This window comes from Octopus sinensis, linkage group LG6 (assembly GCF_006345805.1).
Source record: "Octopus sinensis linkage group LG6, ASM634580v1, whole genome shotgun sequence".
In the NCBI taxonomy this organism is placed as follows: domain Eukaryota; kingdom Metazoa; phylum Mollusca; class Cephalopoda; order Octopoda; family Octopodidae; genus Octopus; species Octopus sinensis.
In genome coordinates this window covers 84,289,628-84,313,100 of record NC_043002.1, presented here as the reverse complement: position 1 = coordinate 84,313,100, position 23,473 = coordinate 84,289,628, and the positions used below count along the sequence as shown (strand labels likewise).

Genomic DNA, 23,473 nt, shown 5'->3' with positions numbered 1-23,473 from the left:
TCCGGTTCAGTCTTGGACTAAACAGTTACAAAAACAACATGTTCCCTGATTCAAGAAAGTATTTGTTACCAAGCAACAACGTTAGTGCAAAAAAAAAAAAAATGCAACAAAATGTGAAAGGCAAACATAAACAAAAACAATGTTCAACCAACCTGGAAAATGTCTTCGGAAGTAAACTATCCAGTCTGTAGGGGAATGAAAGCGGTGATAGTCTCCGGGTGCCAAGTAAATAACACAATGATATAATACATTATCTGGATGGATCAGCTGGGAAAGAATCTTCTGGTTTTGGTCAATGTGGGCATTTACATTATTATGACTGTTGTTTATGTCCTCTCGAAGAGATGATGATGACAAAGAGGAGGAAGAGGACATTGATGAAGAGTCTGGTGAAGATGATTGTGAGGATGATGATGATAATGAGGATGAAGATGACGATGATGAAAATGGGGATTTCCAACTAACTGGTCCAATGAAACCCTCAACAGAAAAGTTCACTCCTTTTACTTGCTTGATAACACCATTCTCCACTCGACCGAAATGTGTGATAGTACCATCTGAAGGACTTGTCTGAAAAGTATAAAGAGAAAAGGACAATTACTAACAAGAAAAGGTAAATAGTAATATCACAATTTTTTTTTCTATCTTTTAGTCAGAAAGAAAAGTGGTACCTTTGACTCTTTAGAAAGCCCCTGAGACTGGTGGTGGGGAGGAGAGAGAGGAAAGTATTCTTGCACCCGAGACCTTAAGGACTTTGGGACCTTAACTCCTGATGGAATAGGGCCATTGCGTCTCCACGAACTCAATAATAGGTTAACAAATTATACCAATTAATTCTAAACTAAGAAACCAGAACTATTCATTGACTTTTTTTTATACACACCTTGGTTTATATAATTTCACTGAGAAGTCAGCTTAGACTGCTTTATACTTATGGATTAAACTAAGCAATGCTAATTATGCTACAAATTCAGTCATTTGCACATGAATTCATAAATGGATAGTATTTGCAATTCTAACCACTCAACAATGAAGTGAGACAGCTACTTACTGTAACTTAGATGGATTTAAAGAACTACTGATGCTGTTTAGCCCTTGGGTAGATCTGATCAGGCAAAGAAGCCTATGATCAAAGTATTCCAACATTCTTCATGCCTTCTCATTTTCAGACAGTGTATCTAGAGTTATGAACTGCATTGCGGTCAACTTGTTCAAGAGAAAGGTGACTCCAAATTACAGACAGGGTCACTAGAGCCAGTGTCATGATAGAAAATATACTGAACCCTTGCTGTAAAGTAGGTGAGGTTTTTCAAGACTCATCCAGCCCATGTACGTGGTAAAAAGAATTAACCATTTAGCATTTAAACCAGCCTTATCTGGTCCAAATAATCTACCAGTTTTATGATCAAACCAGCTAGATTTGACCTCTCATACAGATCCTTCAATGTCATTCTAAAAATAAACAATTACATCATCAAAATCTCAGAGTTACAAGATGATGCATGATTAATTCAAAACTGGATAGACATTACACTTGACAGAGTAATCTGAATGCTATTTTATTTAGTTTCAGCTCACAAGCTGTGGCCATGCTGGGGCACCGCCATTCAAATACAATCAAAGATAAACAGAGAGGGAAATAACATAATTCTAATAAAAAAAATTTTTATTAGATAAAATTAAAGTCTTAATCTGTCACTGTTGCAAGAAGCAACGCTTTCAAATAATCCTTATAGACATGGCAGTGTGCGTGTGTGCACGTGCGCGCGTGTGTGTGTGTCCTTGTACACATGAGTTTAGAAAGTACCAATGCTTTGCGGCAATGAGTCAGTAGACGTGTTGAGAACAAGACAGAATGACATACATGTTTCTATTTGTGAGAGAGAGAGAGAAAGCATGATACATGCAGTCATATATATATATATATATATACATATATATATATGACTGCATGTATCATATATATATATATATATATAATATATATATATATATATATATATATGAAAGAAAGAAAAATCATAATATATACAATATATTACACAGTGTTGAAAGATAAAGATAGAATGATATACACAAACACACACATAATTAAATGGGATAGAAAGAAAAAATTATATACATGCATATGCATACATGAGAGAGAGACAGACCGACAGAGAGAAACGAAGCAGGCCGAGAGAGAGAGAGAGAGAGAGAGACCAGAACAAGGCTGATCAAAGCCATACTGCAGCCACATGCATGTACACACTTGCACACATGCATAACTGCTGCAGTATTGTAGCTCATGCTGCTCCGACACGTGACTGTTAATGTATGTCTTCGTGAACAGTCGTTCTTTCTATTTTCTTCTTCTACTTAGAAACAGTTGAGAGAGAACCCCCCCCCCCAAAAAAAAACCCCAAAAAACTGCAAAATAATTGAAAAAAAAATAACCAAAGGAAATCAATAAAACGTTTCAAACATTACTGCTAGAAAAAAATATAAAAGAAAAAAAATATATTAGAACAGCATCACCGCACTAACTTCATTCTACTCGTGGACACGTGCAGCCTTCATTTTTCTTCACCTACCACTACTCTTAGTCTCCGCCCACTACCTCACTCCCACCAGGCCAACTATGCAGCTTGGATCTCTGGAGTACTGGAATGTAAGGGTCACTGTTTTATACTAATTGGTTATTTTAAGAGGAGAAAAACATATATTGAAAACATAACAGTTCAATTTTGTAACAGTTCACATGTCCTAGTTAGTTTATTACATTCAACACTAACAACACGGTTACATTTAATTCATTTTGTATCACCGGTGATCATGTAATAAATTTGTATTCCAGTCTTCTACTGAGCTGTGTGGTTGGTAAATGCATGAACCTTTTGGGGAATCAGTGCTGCAAACAAAAGGCAGTAAAGGCTAAAGAGTTTGAGGCCAAAGGAGAGGCATTTCAGAACAGTTGACAACAGCTGTGTCACTAAGCCAACAAAGGAGCCATTGCGCAGATGCTCGATCTGCAGAAATAGCAGCCAAATATCCCTCCACTCACACCTCTCAAAATAAATAAATAAATAACGGGTATATCTGACACATGTAGCCCAATAAATACACTTAGCATCTCTCTTTACTCTTTCTCTTTTACTAGTTTCAGTCATTTGACTGCAGCCATGCTGGAGCACCGCCTTTAGTCGAGCAAATCGACCCCGGGACTTATTCTTTGAAAGCCCAGTACTTATTCTATCGGTCTCTTGCTGAACCGCTAAGTGACGGGGACATAAACACACAAGCATCGGTTTTCAAGCAATGCTAGGGGGACAAACACAGACACACAAACACACACACACAAATATATATATACAACGGGCTTCTTTCAGTTTCCATCTACCAAATCCACTCACAAGGCTTTGGTTGGCCCGAGGCTATAGTAGAAGATACTTGCCCAAGGTGCAACACAGTGGGACTGAACTTGGAGCCATGTGGTTGGTAAGCAAGCTACTTACCACACAGCCACTCCTGCGCCTACAACTGCATCAATAACTTTTACAATCAAAAAGGAATAAAGATAATTTTTATTGAGCCATTTCAATGTTTACATTTCCAAATTGGAACATGTTTGAATAGAGCTTTAATACAGTGTCTCTCCCTGTACCTCAAACCTGCACATCCATCTCTGAAGACCAGTGTTGTCAAATCTGACCTAACTCCTTTTCCTCCAAATTTCCTTGGTTTAATTCTATTGTCGGGTACACCACCACCTTTTTCATGCGGTGTGTATCATCCATCTGAATGTGGACTCCTATCAGCATACAACACAAGTACAAAAGTTCTAACTTGCATATTTAAATCTCTAAGGCATTTTCATGTGTAAACGGAGAATACAGTTCCTAAATAAAAATGATGATTGTTTGCATGCCATTAGAAAAGTACAATATAAATATATTCCAGCCTTATAACCAGCTACATCTATATGGTCTAAGACAACAAAAAAAGTTTGAGTCTAGAAGGTCTGAGAGACAGAAAACGGTTTGACAAATGGATTTACCTTTAACCCATTAACATGCAGATTACTCGACCAAATTTAATGCTCATTTATTGATATTGTTTTCAATTAATCATGCATTATGTCCTAGCTTTGAGGATTTGATAATGCAACTTAATTTTTTGAATGTCATTGTAGGGCTGGTGTGAGAGACCAAATTTGGCTGGATCATCATCATCATCATCATCATCGTCGTTTAGCATCTGCTTTCCATGCTAGCATGGGTTGGACGGTTCAACTGGTGTTTGGGAAGCCAGAAGGCTGCACCAGGCCCAGTCTGATCTGGCAATGTTTCTATGGCTGGATGCCCTTCCTAACGCCAACTACTCAGTGAGTGTAGTGGGTGCTTTTTACGTGCCAGACGAGGCTGGCAAACAGCCACAATCGGATGGTGCTTTTTACATGCCACCGACACGGGGGCCAGGCGAGGCTGGCAACGGCCACAAACGGATGGTGCTTTTTACATGCCACCGGCACAAGGCCAGTCGGGGCGGCGCTGGCAACGGCCACGTTCGGATGGTTCTAGTTCGGATGGATATAGTCGGTTTAAATGTTAAAGGATTAATTGTTTAGTTTCAACAATACTAGAAACAACCCCACACTCCACTGTAGCTCTGGTTAACAAAGCAATTGTCTTCAGTGTAACTGATGCAATATAGGAAGCTATTCTGTCTTTGTTAGCAAGTACATAAACAAGGCATGGCTGTGTGATAAGAAGCTTGCTGCTCAACCACATGGTTCTGGGTTCAGTCTCAAAGCATGGCACCTTGGACAAGCATCTTCTACTACAGCAGTGATTCCCAGTTGTGCATGAAATTTTGAATTTAGTTTACAGACCCCCCAGAACTACCTTTGCAGACCACCAAGGGTCCGTGAACCCCAGGTTGGGAACCACCGTACTATAGCCTCGGGCCAAACAAAGCTTTGTGAGTGGACTTGGTAGATGGAAACTGATAGAAGTGCATCATACATTCTTGTATGTATGTATGTATGTATGTATGCATGCATGTATGTATTTATGTCTGTGTTTGTACCTGTGCCATCGCTTGACAATCAATGCTGATGTGTTTATGTCCCTGTAACTTAGCAGTTTGGCAAAAGGGACTGACACAATAAGTACTAGGCTTACAAAGAATAAGTCTTGGAGTTGATTTCTTTGACTAAAACCTTTCAAGGTGGTGCTCCAGCATGGCCACAGTCAAATGACTGAAACAAGTAAAAGAATAAAAGGTAAGCTGACAGGTTCAGTGCCATAATAAATAACACAGAACTCTATGGTTAATTGTATAATCTTTGTTTCATTACACTTCACTTTGGTATAATTTGACCTCCAAAATATTAGATAATAAACTGCCATAAATCTTTAAAAGGAGTTTTCTGAAGTTTTACTCAATGACATCACTTAGTCAAATTAACAGAACCATGTGATCTCTCAACCACTGACGACCATGGCTGAAATAAATGCATTTGATCATAGGTCTGCTTAATCAAGTTTTTGCTACAGCTAACAATGACTTCAGTCAAGCCAATAAAGGAGCTTCTGTGCAGTCAACTGACCTGCTAGAAATAGCTAAATTTCCATCAAATTATACCATACCTTCTTAAAAGGAAGACACAAAAAATGGAATTGTCAGAATAAACGATGGGATTGTCACAATTGGAAGCCTTTGCTTGAACCGGAATGACCAAAGGCTAGACAACAAATAACATAAATTTAGTATAAAGCACCATCCTAATCTTGCTTCCTCTGGTATATTTCAGTGCAAACGCTATTATATTTAGTTTTAGTCTATAGATAAGATGATGTTGACCAAGAGAGAGGAGAGAGAGAGAGAGAGAGAGGGAGGGAGAGAGAGAGAGAGGGAGGGAGATAGATAGAGAGGGAGAGAGAGAGAGAGGGGGAGAGAGAGTAATAGATTCAATCCTATTTGATGACCTGCAATAGCCAATCCCCAGTGAGAGGGGTGGGACAAAAACACTAATCTCTTTCCTTGGTTTATACACTGATAAGTGCACTATTGCACCTAGAACAAAACTCGTAAGGCAGCTGAACAGCAGCTAAATTCAGAAGATAACCTCATTATATATCATTAATACATTTCAATAATCTGAGAGATGTTAAACATCACAAGGATTACATTTCAGTTTCTTTTTTTTATCAAACCAATGCTTAGCAGAAAAAAAACTCCTTTACATTTAAAAATAAAATACTTTTTTTTCTTCTCATCACTAGACAAAATTAACGAGGGAGTCTCTTTCTGGTCATTTGAATTGCAAAAAACAGTAACCAAATCCTAACCAAATCACATCTTAATATCTTAAATATGGAAGCACACACGAGCACATCGAGGTCATGTTTTCTTCAAACCCTACCTAATGTCTTAAATGTGGAAGAACACATTAGTGTACTGGAGTTACATTTTTCTCTAATAACACTGTACCATAATAAAAGCAAAAGAGCACCTGAAATAATAGTCTTATATACATTATGTCAGGGGTGGTAGGAGGGTATAGAAAAGCATTGGCCATGACACCTTTGCTCAAAGGTTTGCTTAATTAGGATAGAGCTAATAAAAACTGATAGCAATAAATGAGTACAGACAGCGTCCACATTACAGAAATACTGTGTTCCTGAAAATTCTGCCCATAATGTGAAACCTATTTTCCAGTGGTTTTCATATTAGAATATGGAAGCCAATGGGAAACATGTTCTGTATTATGGAATTCTACAAACAGCAAGATTTTCAGGAACACAACACTTCCATAACACAGGAAATGCCTGTATCACAGGCAACATTTTCTGAAGATGATATTAGTTAATCAAAGGCACCGAAAAATATTAAGTTTCTTAGTACCACTATTTATATCTATAAAGTGAATGCCAATGTCTTTTGTCTTGATTTATAATCATCATCATCATCATCATCGTTTAACGTCCGCTTTCCATGCTAGAATGGGTTGGACGATTTTGACTGAGGGCTGGCAAACCAGATGGCTGCACCAGGCTCCAATCTTGATCTGGCAGAGTTTCTACAGCTGGATGCCCTTCCTAACGCTAACCACTCTGAAAGTGTAGTGGGTGCTTTTTATGTGCCACTGGCACGGGGGCCAGTTAGGCAGTACTGGCAATGACCTCGCTCGAATCTTTTTACACATGCCACTGGCACAGGTGCCAGTGAAGCTATGTTGGTAACGTTCACGCTCGAATGGTGCCCTTTTATGTGCCACGGGTATGGAAGCCAGTTGGCTGCTCTGGCAACGATCACGCTCGGATGGTACACTTGGCACCCTACTAGCACAGGCATAGGTGCCAGTAAGGCGACGCTGGTAACAATCATACTTGAATAGCTGCTCTTTGCACCCCGCTAGCACGGATGCCAGTCATCGAATTGATCGGAAATGAAATCTTAGTATTCTACAATACAGATCAACATAAGAAATCATAGGACATCAACACAATCATTATCATATTCCTAATGAAATATACTGTCCAGGTGATTCGATCAATTTTTTTTTATAAAGTAATCAAGAATTTGTATGTTAAACAGCTGAACTACTAGACTTTTCACTTATGCAGGATGTAAGCAAATTTCACTGTCCAAGTGGTGTCAATGCAACAAAATGCAAAAACATGTGGAGATAAACACACACAAACTCTGTGTGTGTGTGTGTGTGTGTATGTGTGCGTGCATGTTAGTGCATGTGTTTTCATATGTTTTAATGTAGTGGACTCTGAAATATCTAAGTAACCCCGTTTTGGTTGTCACAGAGACCTAAAACTATAATAGAAAACAGCCCCGATATAGACAGTTGGCTGTTACTCAGCTGTATATGAAAAAAAATGAATAAATAAAACACTTTGACATATATTGTGATTTCTCTTCAGGTTCCTGACTCATTTATTTTCTTTTAAAAGCAACAGTGTAATAGCAATGACATCGGAAAAATTTACTCAAGTATTTATTCCTGCATATATATATATATATATATATATATATATATGCATTTTGCATATTTTAAATTTTATCACACACACACACATTCCTTTTATTCTTTTATTTGTTTCAGTTGTTGTCTAGCAGCCATGTTGGAGCACCACCCTGAAAAATTTAGTCAATCAAATTAACTCCAGGACTTATTCTTTTTTTTTTTTTTTTTTTATTGCCCACAAGGGGCTAAACATAGAGGGGACAAACAAGGACAGACAAAGGGATTAAGTCGATTATATCGAACCCAGTGCATAACTGGTACTTAATTTATCGACCCCAAAAGGATGAAAGGCAAAGTCGACCTCGGTGGAATTTGAACTCAGAACGTAACGGCAGAGGAAATACTGCTGAGCATTTCGCCCGGCATGCTAACGTTTCTGCCAGCTCGCTGCCTTTCCAGGACTTATTCTATCAGTCATTTTTATTGTTTTTGCTGAACTGCTAAGTTACAGAGTTTATGCATGTGTGTGTGGGGGGGGGGGGGGACTAACACTGATGAGAGAGGCAAACTCTTAAGACGTGTGTGTTAGAGAGAGTGAGTGATGTATTTTCACACTCTTTCCATCTACCACTCAGAAAACAATGGCTACCATGAGGCTGTGGCAGAAAACACTTGCACGTGCTGCTACACTGTGGAATTGAGCCTGAAATGACATGCCTGCAAAGCAGCCTTCTTAAGCACACCATCAATTAGCAAAATAGTTAATTTCTATGCTATAGTAACCGTTGGGAAAAAAAAACAAACAAAAAAAATCCCCCCACAATACTGAACAGAGCAAGATAATAAATTCATTATCCAGTGACAAGATCTGCATACATACTACAGGCTATTTTGATATCAATGTGCACAGATGGTTCTCAAAGCACAATATCTAAATCAGCTACAGTTCTATACATTGATATTATAAGATATATATGACAGACAATGGTAAACCAGTCTGCTAGAATAATTCAAAGTGAGGTAGCCATGTAGCCATGCAACGTTTCTGGCGCAAATTGCAGCCATGAATCTCTGTTGATGTGGCACACATATTGCTAGATCTTTATGTCATGGAGTCTAATCACGTTTATCCCTGCGTGACCTGCATATTTACAATTATTCTCTCTCTCTCTCTCTCTCTCTCTCTCTCTCTCTCTCTATATATATATATATATATATATATATATATATATATATATATATATATATATATATATACAAAATAAGAAAATGGAGAAATACATCCAAATCAAATATCAATTACCAGATAATACCCAATCACATACTTTATTAAACCACCACATAAGAAACTTTAAGGTCAACATAATAATATAGAACAAAACAGTGTACATAAAAGAGTATATATATATATATATATATATATATATGTAAGAGATTCTATATTTAAATGTAACTTATTCTTTGCAAATATCATTAAAGATAAAAGAAAGAAAAAATTAGAATAGCAAATATTTTTCATAAATCAATAATACCAATACGATAAAAGACATAGTGAAAAGAAAAAGAAAATATATAAAAAGAAGAGATTACAATTTTCAGAAAAACATTTTGTCTTGGAGGAATTATTTTGGAAATGGTCAGAGTTTAAAAGATTACCATCATCATCATCACCAACAATATAACCATCGGTGACATCACAACTATCACCTTCAGTTTTACATTATTTTTCTCCAACAGCATCTATGCGTGTGTGTGTGTACACATACACACAAATACATAAATATATACACACACATATATACACATACACCCACATATGCATATATATATATGTGTGTGTGTATATATATATATATATATATATATATATATATATGTATATATAAAATACAAAATGGGACAAGACCACAAGACATCCGGACAGCTAGGTGATACAAAAAGGGACAACAAAACATCCAGATAGACAATACAAAGAAAACAAGGACAGGTCATCCGAAGTTTTCTTTCCTCAGTCAAGCACCAGATTATCCTCGCAATATATATATATATATATACATACGCACCCATATAAATATATACATATCTAGACATATATATATATATATATATATATATAAATTGTCCCAGGCACCAGCTTAATAATGGTAAAACTACTTTACTAAATCCTTCACAGTTTTCAAATATAATTGAAATATGATAAGTATTAATATATTTCTTAGTATATATCTTATAGGCAAAGATATGGCTGTGTGGTTAAGAAATTCAATTGACAACTACATGGTTTTAGGTTAACATCCACCTCAGGCAAGTGTCTTGTTCTACAGCCTGGGGCTGACCAAAGCTTGGTAAGAGAATTTTGTCAATGGAAACTGCAAGGAAGCCCACCGTATGTGTCTGAACTTTATGCTTTTCTTACATCACTTGACAACCATTGTTGGTCTGTTTGCATTCCCTCAATTGTAGTGATTTGACTAGCAGATAACGACAAAATAAGTATAGGGGACAGCATGACCACAATCCAAAGATTGAAACAGGTATGAGAGTAAGTAAAAAAAAAAGTGTTTGTGTGCGTGTATGCTTTGACATTGTGCATACAAGTGTGAGTGACATTGTGTGTGTTTGCATGTATGATAGAAAAAGAGAGAGTTTAAAATATGTATGATCTTCCAATGTCATAGCTATTACACAGTTGCTTATTAAAAAAAAAAAGAGTCAGAAATCCAGAAAGAAATCATAGTATGTAATAGTGAAGGTATTTTTATATGTAAGCAATCAAGGAGACAGAGATAAACTGCCAACAGTAGATATGGTGTCAGGGCTGCACTCCTGTTACTGTTCAAGGTCTCTATGACAACTAGAACAAGGTTACTTAGATATTTCAACACTTGCTTTATCAAAAAAAAAAAAATAATATGCTAAGAGTGAACTTAACTGTTAGCAAGATGAACAACCAAAGAAGAGAGAAGAATAGGAGAAATACTGGGGAGAAACAAAGAGTAAAAGAAGAAAGGGATAGAGATGTGGAAAGTAGAGAGAGAGAGACTAGCAGACAGATGAAATTTAATGAGAAAGATAGGTAAAAGGAGTGCAAGGTGTGGAGTGGGGGCACAGTCATCAGCTGGTAGAAAAATATTCCTCCCACACAACGCGCCTACGCAATACAGTAGAGACTGGAAATTATATTAAATATGTTTACTAGTGGGAAAAGCCATTATTGACTGGACAGGAAGACAGGATAGCCTTCTATAACATCAGATGCTCATGGTGCATAAACGTAGTAAGAGACAAAGAAAGGTAGAGATAGATACATAGAGAGAGAGAATGGGATAAGATAACAAAGAGAGAGAGAGAGCAAGAGAGGGGAGAGAGAAAGAGAGAGTAGGATGAGAGAGTGAAAGGCAAAATGAGAAAGGGAAAGTCAAAAAGAGAAGAGAGAGAGAGTGTGTGTGTGTGTGTGTGTGTGTGTGTGTGTGTGTGAGACAAAGAACAAAAGAAATTGATCACATATTTCTCCCTTCTATTTATTCTTCATCTATAGAGAAAAAAACCCATTATCTCTTGCACAGCGATTTTTTTAGGATTTGCCTCTCATAAATATTAACCTTGAATAAGTACAACTTTGCAATCCTGAGTAATAACCCAACATAATGGTACCTGTCTAATTGTACGCGTTAATCCAAATGAGAAAAAAAAAGAAATCTAAATCATCAAACCATATTAAGTTTTGGTAAAGGTTTTGCATGTAGAATTAAACATTTCTTTTCTTTCCATTTGTCTTGGAACTCAGTTTAGGGAAGATAACATATTTAAACAGCTGACTAAGAATAAAGGAGTGGAATTGAACCCATACATGTGTTATTAATATTGGCGTAATGACCCTCCCAAGACAAAACAAAAAGAAGATATATTTGGCCTGGAAGTGAATTTGTGGACAATTTAGCCTGAAATTCTTAGAAAAGAGAAAAATAATGCAAAATGTAACAAATCAAAAGGAATTATGTCTTGTGAGCCAATGTGAGAATGTCTACATGGTTGTTCAGCTTGCTAGAAATAGCAGCCAAATTCCTAATCCAATGACACCTTACTGTCTTAAATGAAGATGAGAGGGTCATAGTTGGAAGACTATTTGGTGATAGGCCTGTTCAGTCAGGGTTGATCTGGGGCTATCGAAAACAGTGTTGTCTAAAGCAGATTCTGTTGAGCTAAGAACACTTAAAAACAGACAGCAGCAACAGAAGCAAGCAGTTGCCTAATTTTCCAATGGGTTTTCAAAAGAAAACACTATTATTCTAAGTTTCACCCACCAAAATACTGAAAGAAAGAAGAGAGAAAAAAAGAGAGAGAGAGAGAGGAGAGAGAGAGAGAGAGGAAGAGAAAGAGGTAAGAAAAAGGAAATCTCTAAAAAAAAAAAAGACGATCTTAGTAATAACAGTGAGGTTAATGACTTCATAGCAGGATAAGCAGTTAGAAGTAAATTTCCTAAGAAGGTTCATAAATAAGGACATTTGGTGAAAACAAAAATAAAAATTATAACAATAGACTTATGGACAATTTGATAAGTTTGCTGTATTTTTTTAAGTGCTCAGTCAGTGGAGGAAGGGCAGTGCTCATGACTTTTCATTTCTCAGAACCACGGGCCAGGTGGAAGGAAGTTTTCATTTAACTAAAGACTCAACCTAAAAGCTTGCAACAGAGCAAGCCAAAACCAGACAGTGGTGTTAAACCAGGGAACAGGTTACGCCTACCACTCCCAAAAGTTTTGAAGTGAAATCTTGTTCTCATATTCCCCATGTTCTAATATCTTACATACAGTTTGCAATGTGCTCCATTCCCTTCATCAGCTGCCAAATGGACATCACTATAGTTTCGGAACATTCTGACACTGCTCCCTCTAGATTAGGTATGAACAACCATTTTGAGAAGCAGACTGCATGAGACATGGTATGCCATCATGTAGGCCACACTAATAATAAAAAAATTAAGGTAATTTTTCGTTTTGGTATGCCATTCTCCCATGGAACGTATATAGCTCTCAATATATCAAGCAGTATAGATACAACTGAGGACTGTCTAGGTTCTTTTGGCCTGTATTGTGACATACCTTTTTTACTTCTCCTATTAACTATGCACGCAATATAGTACCTCCGTTGGTTCACACTGACTATGCATCTACATATTTTCCCTCCCTATGCCGTGGAGGTTTATCCAAGGAAAAGTCCACCAACTTGGGCCGATACATGCAAATATCAAAGGCATCAGACACTACTGTCAAATGCAAAAAACAAAAAACAAAAAAATTCAGAAAAGACATTGTAAGGGATGTTACATTATCCTCTAACAGTTCCTCAATCCACCACCATGGATTGGTATTGCTTTTATTGACCCCACCCCACCAAAAAGTAAAATTTGAATGGCAAAGTCAATCTCACTAGTAAAAACCATGAAAGTATTGCATCCATCATTCTAATGATTTGGCCAATTTGCTACATTATGTGCTTCCCAACGACATGGTTCTGGGTTCAATCCCATTGCATGGCACCTTGGGCAAGTGTCTTCTACTATAGTCTGGGGCCAACTAGAGCCTTGTGAGTGGATTTCATAGACAGAAAGTGAAAAACGTCTGTGTGTGTCTCCTTCTCTTTCTCCTTGAGGAATTTCAACCATGTTTCGTAGTCTGCTACCACAACAGGTCCTTTATAGGATCTCGTTAGCTCAAGACATCATCAGGAGGAACCACGTCCGGTTTCAGCCCCTACTTCTCTACGACTTTGATGTGCCCACCCCCTTTCGGAGGTGTCTTCAGCTCTGGTGTTGGGTGCATGTCTTCTTTCTTCTGTTCCCTGGCCTCTTCGATGCAGCGTCAATGAGTGTCAGTGGGCGACTGTCTTATCAAATTTCCCTTTAAATACTCACAGCTAGGCTCCAGCAGGCAGCCCCAGCAAGTTGTCATGTGACACTGTCTAAACTTTAACTGACCAATGGAGGGCACGTAGTCCTAGCCCACGCATTCTCTAAACGAGACCATCGCCTGTCAATCAGTTAAGCTACTTCAGAGTCAGCCTGTCTCACCTAGTGATGTTATTTTCCTGCCGGCATGTTATGACTTTCAAGCTATTTTGGTTCTTCCTACTTCAACCATATATAGACTGTTTCAATAGTTGTAATATGGTTGTCACTGTCAGATAAGCAGTGTTATTCATTTCCAGTATTCTGCAAGAACATGTCTGACCATGAGGAAATATTACCTTGCTTGGAAACAGGAAGAACCTCCACCCATAAAAAAAAACAAAAAAACTGCATAGGCACAGGAGTGGCTGTGTGGTAAGTAGCTTGCAAACCAACCACATGGTTCCGGGTTCAGTCCCACTGCATGGCATCTTGGGCAAGTGTCTTCTGCTATAGCTCCAGGCCGACCAATGCCTTGTGAGTGGATTTGGTAGACAGAAACTGAAAGAAGCCTGTCGTATATATGTATGTGTGTGTGTGTTTGTGTGTCTGTGTTTGTCCCCCTAGCATTGCTTGACAACGGATGCTGGTGTGTTTACGTCCCTGTCACTTAGCGGTTCGGCAAAAGAGACCGATAGAATAAGTACTGGGCTTACAAAGAATAAGTCCCGGGGTCGATTTACTCGACTAAAGGCAATGCTCCAGCATGGCCGCAGTCAAATGACTGAAACAAGTAAAAGAGTATCAATAAACTCCACTCAACCCATACAAGCATGAAAAAGTGGACATTATGATGATGATCTATGCAAGCTGCCATACTAAACCGGGTGTAGCAACTATTTTGTTTTACTACTTGTTAATGATTTGTTCTTTGCTTTGATCTTCCTCCCTGTATAATTATTATACAAAATACAAAAACAGTAGGATATAGTAAAATCATATTGATTAATGATGTTCTACATCTAAGTTGTTGTCATTCTATAATGCCCAAGAAAAACTTTGCATAAACGCAGTGACTAATTGATGTAATTATATGTTTATACTCTACAAAAACCTATTATATTTACATTTAATTACACAGCTATAGTGTTGAGTAAATTCTGAAAAAGTATTGATTGAAAAAGATGAAAAACTAGAAGGCAAAAATATTGTTTAAAATCATCCTAATTAATAACCACAGAAAATAATAACAACCCTTCCTTTTCTGCTTTAAGCACAAGGTTTCAGTCACTAGACTGTGGCCATTCTAGAGAACCACCTTGAAGAACTTTTAGTTGAATTAATCAACCTCAGCACTTATTTTTTAAAAGCCTAGTACTTATTCTATTGGCCTCTCTTGCCGAACCACTAAGTTACAGGAATGTAAACACACCAACACTAATTGTTAAACAGTCGGGAGGGGACACACACACACACACACAACGGGCTTCTTTCAGTTTCTGTCAGCCAAATCCACTCACAAGGCTTTGGTTGGCCCAAGGCTAAGAGACTTGTCCAAGATACCGTGCAGTGGGACTGAACTGGAACCATGTGGCTGGGAAACAAACTTCTTACCACAGCCATATTTTTCTTATTCACAAAAATTAAAACGGTTGGACTTTTGTAAAATATTGTTCATTGAAGAAGGGGGTTACTGATCTAGAATGATTTAATCCAACAGATACTTGATAAATTGATTATTTTTATGATTTGTTAATGAAATAATTAATCTCTTAGTAAAAACCTAATGAGGTTTAGCGGATTTGAGATATGAGCAGTAAAGAAAACTTCTAACCTTTTGTCATTACTAAACACTAAAAACTAACGACAGAATACTAGAATAATATTTGTTCTGATAACACTTATAACAAATTTATAATCTATTTTTAATATTTTTGTTTCACAACAGTAGTATAATTTATTAATGCTGTTTGAACAGCACTGCAAATGATGACACAAATATTGCAGAGAGAGAGAGAGAGAGAGGAGGAAGAAGGCAAAGTAAAATGTTATAGGATATCAGTGACTAATGAAAAACTATTTCAGAGATTTCGCATTTAAGAACTCAAGGAAACTTCTCCATGGTCACTCACGTTGTACCAGACATATCTCCCTCAAATTATACCCATAGCATTTTGAAAAAAGAGTAGGGTCACATCAGTTATGTGGTCATATACACAACCCTAAAAGATGGGATAGTCATGGCTAGAAAGCCTTTGATCATAGGCTTACTTCATCAGAGCATGATCTGGAGCTTAATCGAGAATCTACAATTTAATCCTTTTGCATCCAGATTACTCTATCAAATGTAATGCTTATTTATTCATACATTTTGTTTTTTCATTTCACCATCCATAAGTTCAAGATTTTGATGACATGACATTGTAAGATAAGTGTGAAAGGTAGGATCTGATCAGTTTACATGTGAAAGTAATGAAGTAAAAAAAAAAGCAAAGAATTCTCTTGTCTCTTCCTCTTCAAGAATTGCTAATATTCTTACTAGTATTAAATAAACAGCAATGAATTACAGATGTCCAAGAAAGGTCTTGCTTACCAATAAATGTATGTCATCAATTGGCCGCACTTGAGGTTTTAAAGTTCTGCGGAAGAATTCGCCAAGATTTCGATACGTTTTCAAGTCCTCTTCCTCTGCTTCTTCAATGTTGCAGCCAAATGCCCAAATGTATATCCGAAATACAGGTATCCGCATGAAAACAGGCAGATCTAGTTGGTTTACTTTTCCCCATAAGCGAGACAGCGACCGAAGAGGCATTTTTCGGTAAAGGGTTACCTAAAATGTGAAGAAAGTTATGCAATCAATGACTTTTAAGAATTTCACAGTAAAAATAAAGCAAAACAAATAATGCATGTACTTGTGTGTGTGTTTGTGTGAGCACACGTTTGTGTGTGCATATGCGTGTGTGTGTGTGTTTGTGTGAGCACACGTTTGTGTGTGCATATGCGTGTGTGTGTGTGCGTATACATATCAATCACATCTCACTTTGAATTCATTTATTATTCTGCTGAGGTCAACTTTACCTTCCATCCTTTGGGGGGGGGGCGATAAAAATAAATACCAATTGAACACTGGGGTTCGATGTAATTGACTCATCCCCTCCCCAAAATTGCTGCCCTTGGTACAAAATTTGAAACCATTATTATTATTATTATTATTATTTGTATGTGTAAATGTTATCTATGTAATTAGCAATGCATTCGGTTATAAAGTTTATGATTATAAATTTATATGTAAGCACACATCTGCATGCTGTGTGCATGTGAAAGCATGACTGCAAAATTGCTGAATGCAGCTGCAAATGGTGATTGCCTAATATGCATAAATGTGAAGGAATACTCCAAAGTCACACCCTTTCCCCTCTCTCAGCTGAGTGGAGGTCCTTGTTTGGGAATATTTACTCCTTTAGAGTTATATATTTATGGTCATTTCTCCATCCATGCTGCTTTCAGGTCAATTACTTTAATTTAGATATTTGCATGACAGATGCCTAAGGACATATTTCAACAAGAACCACAGAAAAATGGACATTAAAACAAATGAATGAAGACAAGGAAAGAACCCTCAAGATATATGAGCACAACAGAATAATAATAATAATAATAATAATAATCAAATATTCTGCTCAATACCACAGATTTGCTTGTCAGTTGTTTGACCTTAATCTGTTGAGCTTGTCCCTTAGTGGCTGACGATATGTGCATTTCTGATCACGAGCAGAAGTAGTAGGGGAGCATCATAGCCGTGTGTTGAGAGGGATTCTTTGGGGTTTGAATGGTTCATCTCTGGAAACATGGGTGTTTCGTTCAACATCCTTAAACAACCCTTATTCAGGGACCTCTTGAGTGGGATGGGCTATTTGACCAGAAGAAAATTCTAACTGGGCCCCACCTGCAAGGTCATGTGCTGTTTATCTTGATATGAGATCATCATGTCGCACACATATGGTTGTGATGCATGTGCCTAGTGTACCCTTATCAGACGGGTAGTCATGATGGGTATACTGGGCTTCGTATATTTTACCTGAGTGCCACTTTGATGGCATGCACTGCTCTCTCACATAATAATAATAATTAGTTATAATAATTATAATAATTATAATCATCTTTTTCTTAATTTGAAGTTATTAAAGATAAAAATGTTCAGCCATAATCAGAGAGAAGGGCTTTCTTTTGAATTATAATTTCAGGTTGAATAAATTGAGAAGGAAGGTGATATATCGAATTAAAGGATGTGAAAGCAAGTAAAAATAGGAATATATCAACAAGGAATGACATTTTACAAAAATACACATTGAGAAATTTTCAAATGATTGGTTCTGTAGTATCTCTCTTACTCTTTTACTTGTTTCAGTCATATGACTGTGGCCATGCTGGAGCACCGCCTTTAGTTGAGGAAATCGACCCCAGGATTTATTCTTTGTAAGCCTAGTACTTATTCTATCGGTGTCTTTTGCCGAACTGCTAAGTTACAGGGACGTAAACACACCAGCATCGGTTGTCAAGCGATGTTGGTGGGGGGAACCACACACAAATACACACACATATACATATATACAACGGGCTTCTTTCAGTTTCCATCTACCAAATCCACTCACAAGGCTTTGGTAGGCCTGAGGCTATAGTAGAAGACATTTGCCCAAGGTGCCACACAGTGGGACTGAACCCGGAACCATGTGGTTGTTAAGCAAGCTACTTACCACACAGCCACTAAAGAATTACTAAGCATAAAAAAAATTATTTACTGGTCTTTTAGAGCTTAAGAGTATAAAATATAGTTGTTGTAAAGAAAAGAAAATTAAAATTAGAAAAAGCAGATTTTTCTCCATACATCATATAAATTATTGAAATGTCAATCTATCACTGGCTATTATAAGTGCTTGCATGCAATAATGTTGTTGAGAAGTGAATAATCCTTAGAGCCTGTCCAAGATTTCAATTTTGTCATTTTCTTCCCCTTAAGAATGCAGTACTTAAGCATAAAGATTTATTAATAACAGGTGTTAAAAGAGTTAAGAATATCCTGGAGTGATGACAGCACAGTTAAGCTAATGATGATAATCTTTGCTTGAATGTGTGTGTGTGTGTGGTGTGTGTGTGCATGCACACTGTGGTATTAGATTCCTAGAGATGAATTTACAATATAGGTTCAATTGCTGGTCAATTCATTTCATTTACTGAGAAAGGAAGATTTTAGGTGAAAAAAAAAAAGAAGAAAAAGCCATTTATGACAATTTCCATTATCATTGGCATGTTGGAAATGAAGATAAGTTGCAATAGAACAGGGAGATGTGGACTGTGAAGCTGACGTGCCCTTAACACAGAGCATAACACTTTTTTTTTTTGTGGTAACCCAAAGACTTGTTAGAATTCTCTGGTTATTTGTCAAAATCTCTGCAAGGAAGTTACCTTTTAGATGGTTCCATCACAATGTGTTGATGGAATCTTGCAGCTTATGTTTCACTTCAATCAGCATTTTGTAATGCCATCTACATCTTTTCTCATTGTTATTTCTGGGGAAATGCACTGCTATGCAAATGCCAACCCACTTCCCTCAACAACCTACACACACAAGTGTCATTAGGACTGTTTTCAAGGAAAATGCCTTAAAGATTATCCTTGAACAGAGATATAACATCACCTGGTCCCCCTTGTTTCACCAAAACATAGTCAACACACATATCAAGCAGAAAACTTTGAAACCCTATGCTCAAGGCCATTTTACCAGCATTATAGGCCTTTGGACAAAGCAATACACTGAATAGAGAGGGGCTACATTTATTTATTGATAGCAAACTACAGAATACACAGAATAACATTGGGCCCACACATTAAGCCAGCACTGGCAACATCCCCACCATTCATCAATAAACCACAACTAAAACTTCATCCTCTCTACTCAAATCTTAGGCTACACAACCTCTAATGATCACTCATTGGTCACCATCTATTTATAGCACAACCAAAACTGGACCTCATAGTTCAAGCCTTCTCCTCAGACACATAGCCGCTACTCTATAATAAGGCATAAGCATTTTCTACAAGAATACTATTAGCATATCAGAAGTAGAACAGTTGCTATATGCACACAAATAAGAAAAACTCATTCAACTCATTGACAGTCCATCACTCAGTAACTACAAACACAAACAACCAGGCTGTCTTCCACCAGTTTTGCCTCTAGTTCCTCTCAACTAATATGCTGTTAACCACCACCATCTAAGTCTATTTAATACACCAATCTCTTCTCTTGTTATTCCCCACAAAATATTAAAAAAAACCCATACTACACTTCCCTCAAACTGCAATCCTTAAAATTCTTTCCAAGCCATCCCAACAGTCATCAACTTCGAATAGTTCAAACTAAACATCAACTACATCAATATCACCAACCCCAGAATGTTTTCGAATGCCAGGGTACTCTTCTGCAATGCCAATGAAATTGTAGAAGAAAATAAAAAGTGTGTTTATGTATGAGTGTGCGGCTATACATATCCATCATTACCACCACCACCACTATATATACATAGTACAAATCAGAGTTAAATTTATGAACTCTATTTGGAAGTCAGCCATTTTATATTGTTTTAGTCTGCCTGAGTTCAAAGCAAACTAAAACGTACACATAGAGAGATGTGCATCGACAGACAAATGATGAATGACATAGAGAGAGAGAGAGAGAGAGAGAGAGAGAGAGAGAGAGAGAGAGAGAGAGAGATTGACAGATAAATATTCAATTGTATATTATAAAGGGAAAATAGATGAAGAAAGTATAAGAAATATAAAATAAAAATATAAGAAATATGACAACAAAAACATGATGAAAGCATAAGGAATATATATATATATAATATATATATATATATATATATATATATATATATATAAACTGATGAAAGATATAAGAAACCAGAAATGTTTGATAGAAGCATATAAGAAATCAGAAATATATCAGAAAAGTACAAATGTATTGTGGAAAAGAAAAGCTATACATCGTCATACATACCCCACCACATACATACACACACACAAACACTTGCTGAAAAACCAAACTGCTTTTCATTATTATCATCAAAGAGCAGGAATTTATTCAGATTCACCATCTTCAAGCCCTCCCTACTTAGCATGCTCACTAACGGAATGATTAGATATACATACATTAAGTTCAGACAGTAAACAGCAGAAAATAAATGTAAAAACTGTCATCATCTCAATACATCCAATACAATCATTTACTTGTTCAGCATTTTATTATTATTATTATTATTATTATTATTATTTACTGTCATCACAACTACTACTGTTTAAGATGGAAAGGGAAAAGAAGAACAGGTTAGGAAATAAGTAAAAGTATTTGTGAAATGACTGTGAAAGTAGTTTATTGAAGAGCTCTGTCTTAATTCTTTGTACATAAGAAGACATCAATCAATGATATGAGATATAGGTTTCAAATTTTGACACAAAGCCAGCAATTTCAAGGGAAGCGGGTAAGTCAATTACATTGACTCCAGTGTTCAACTGGTACCTAATTTACTGACCCCGAAAAGACGAAACACAAAGTCGACCCTGGCAGCTTTGAACTCAGAACATAAAGAGGTTTTAAATGCTGCTAAGCATTTTGCCCAGCATGGTTATGGTTCTACCAGCTTGCCGATTTGAATGCTATTAGATGTGATAATGCATGACAGTCCAAGAAGATTTTCTTTGTAGTAGGGGAAAAGGTTGATTTTTTTTTTTCTAGAGAAAAGGAATGAGTTGACAGAACATAGTGTATTACTTGTACTTATTAACCCCAGAGATGAAACAACAAAGTTAGTCCTTGATAGGACTTGAACTTGGAGCAGAAAAGAAACTAAACAATTATAATGCAATTAATTCAGAAACTTTATACTGACTTAACTCTTCAGCATTTAAGGTGACTGTATGTAGCTCAAATAGGTTTCAAATTTTGGCGCAAAGCCAGCAATTTCAGGATTTTGGCAGGATTTGAATTTTATGTTAAAAATGGCCAGATCTGGCCTCTCATACCTACCCTAAAATGTCATTCTAGAAATAAGCAAATACATTATCAAAATCTTGAAGCCATAAAACAAAGTGAATAAATCAGCAATACATCTGAATGCTAAAGTTTAAATTATAGAAATAGGACAATAAGAAGTGAGAAAATTAGTGGAGAGGGAGAAAGGGGGAGAGAGAGAGACAGACAGACAGACAAACAAAGAGGAGAAAGAGCAAAGGCAAAAGACAAAGAAACACAATTGCCCGTTGTGGAATTAAAATTCATATTGTCTGAAAGCCTGGGTGAAATAAGAATTTCTAATTTAGGAATAAGACAAGCAATGTAGGGATGGAGGAGGTGGTTTAATCAATTATATCAACCTCAGTATTTGACTGGTACTTTATTAACCCCAAAAGGGTGAAAAGTGAAATTGACCTTAGTGAAATTTGAACCCAGTATGTGAAGGCCCGAAACAAATATCACAAGGCATTTAAAACCAATGCTCTAATGCTTGTTAATTCATCATCATCATCATCATCATCATTTAGCGTCCGTTTTCCATGCTAGCATGGGTTGGACGGTTCAACTGGGGTCTGGGGAGCCCGAAGGCTGCACCAGGCCAGTCAGATCTGGCAGTGTTTCTACAGCTGGATGCCCTTCCTAACGCCAACCACTCCGAGAGTGTAGTGGGTGATTTTATGTGCCACCGACACAGGTGCCAGACGAGGCTGGCGAACGGCCACGCTCGGATGGTGTTTTTATGTGCCACCGACACAGGTGCCAGACGAGGCTGGCAGACGGCCACGCTCGGATGGTGTTTTTATGTGCCACCGACACAGGTGCCAGATGAGGCTGGCGGACGGCCACGATCGGATGGTGTTTGTTACGTCCCCAAAGCACGGAGGCCAGTCTATGCGGTACTGGCTACGGCCACGTTCGGATGATTTTCTTGTGTGCCACCGGCACTGGTACCACAAAGATACAAATTCCATTGATGTTCATCTATTTTGATTTGTTTTGATTTGATTTTGATTTTCACTTGCCTCAACTGGTCTTCACAAGTGTCACAAGAAGGAAGGTATGCACAGGTGGACTGACTACGTCCCAGGTAGGGGCCACGGGTTATGGCCTGACTAGTCTTGCCGGGTCTTCGGATGGTGTTTTTATGTGCCACCGACACAGGTGCCAGATGAGGCTGGCGAACGGCCACGATCGGATGGTGTTTGTTGCGTGCCCAAGCACGGAGGCCAGTCGATGCGGTACTGGCTACGGCCACGTTCGGATGGTTTTCTTGTGTGCCACCGGCACTGGTACCACAAAGATACAAATTCCATTGATGTTCATCTATTTTGATCTGATTTGATTTGATTTTCACTTGCCTCAACAGGTCTTCACAGGTCTTCACAAGTGTCACAAGAAGGAAGGAAGGTATGTACAGGTGGACTGACTACGTCCCAAGTAGGGGCCACGGGTTATGGCCTGACTAGTCTTGCCGGGTCTTCGGTTGGTGTTTTTATGTGCCACCGACACAGGTGCCAGATGAGGCTGGCGGACGGCCACGATCGGATGGT

General features: G+C 37.6%; 1 protein-coding gene across 3 annotated transcripts in view; it reads right to left on the bottom strand.

Annotated features, from left to right (window-relative positions):
- The window catches only part of LOC115212912 (phosphatidylserine decarboxylase proenzyme, mitochondrial-like), a 113,372-nt gene that overhangs the window by 2,027 nt on the left and 87,872 nt on the right, over positions 1–23,473 (bottom strand). For all 3 annotated transcript variants that reach the window (XM_029781731.2, XM_029781732.2, XM_029781730.2), the window contains 2 exons: positions 16,443–16,679; positions 153–570 (listed from right to left, as the gene is read on the bottom strand). In XM_029781731.2, the coding sequence (XP_029637591.1) occupies positions 153–570; positions 16,443–16,679 (655 nt within the window). The remainder of the gene's footprint in view (positions 1–152; positions 571–16,442; positions 16,680–23,473) is intronic.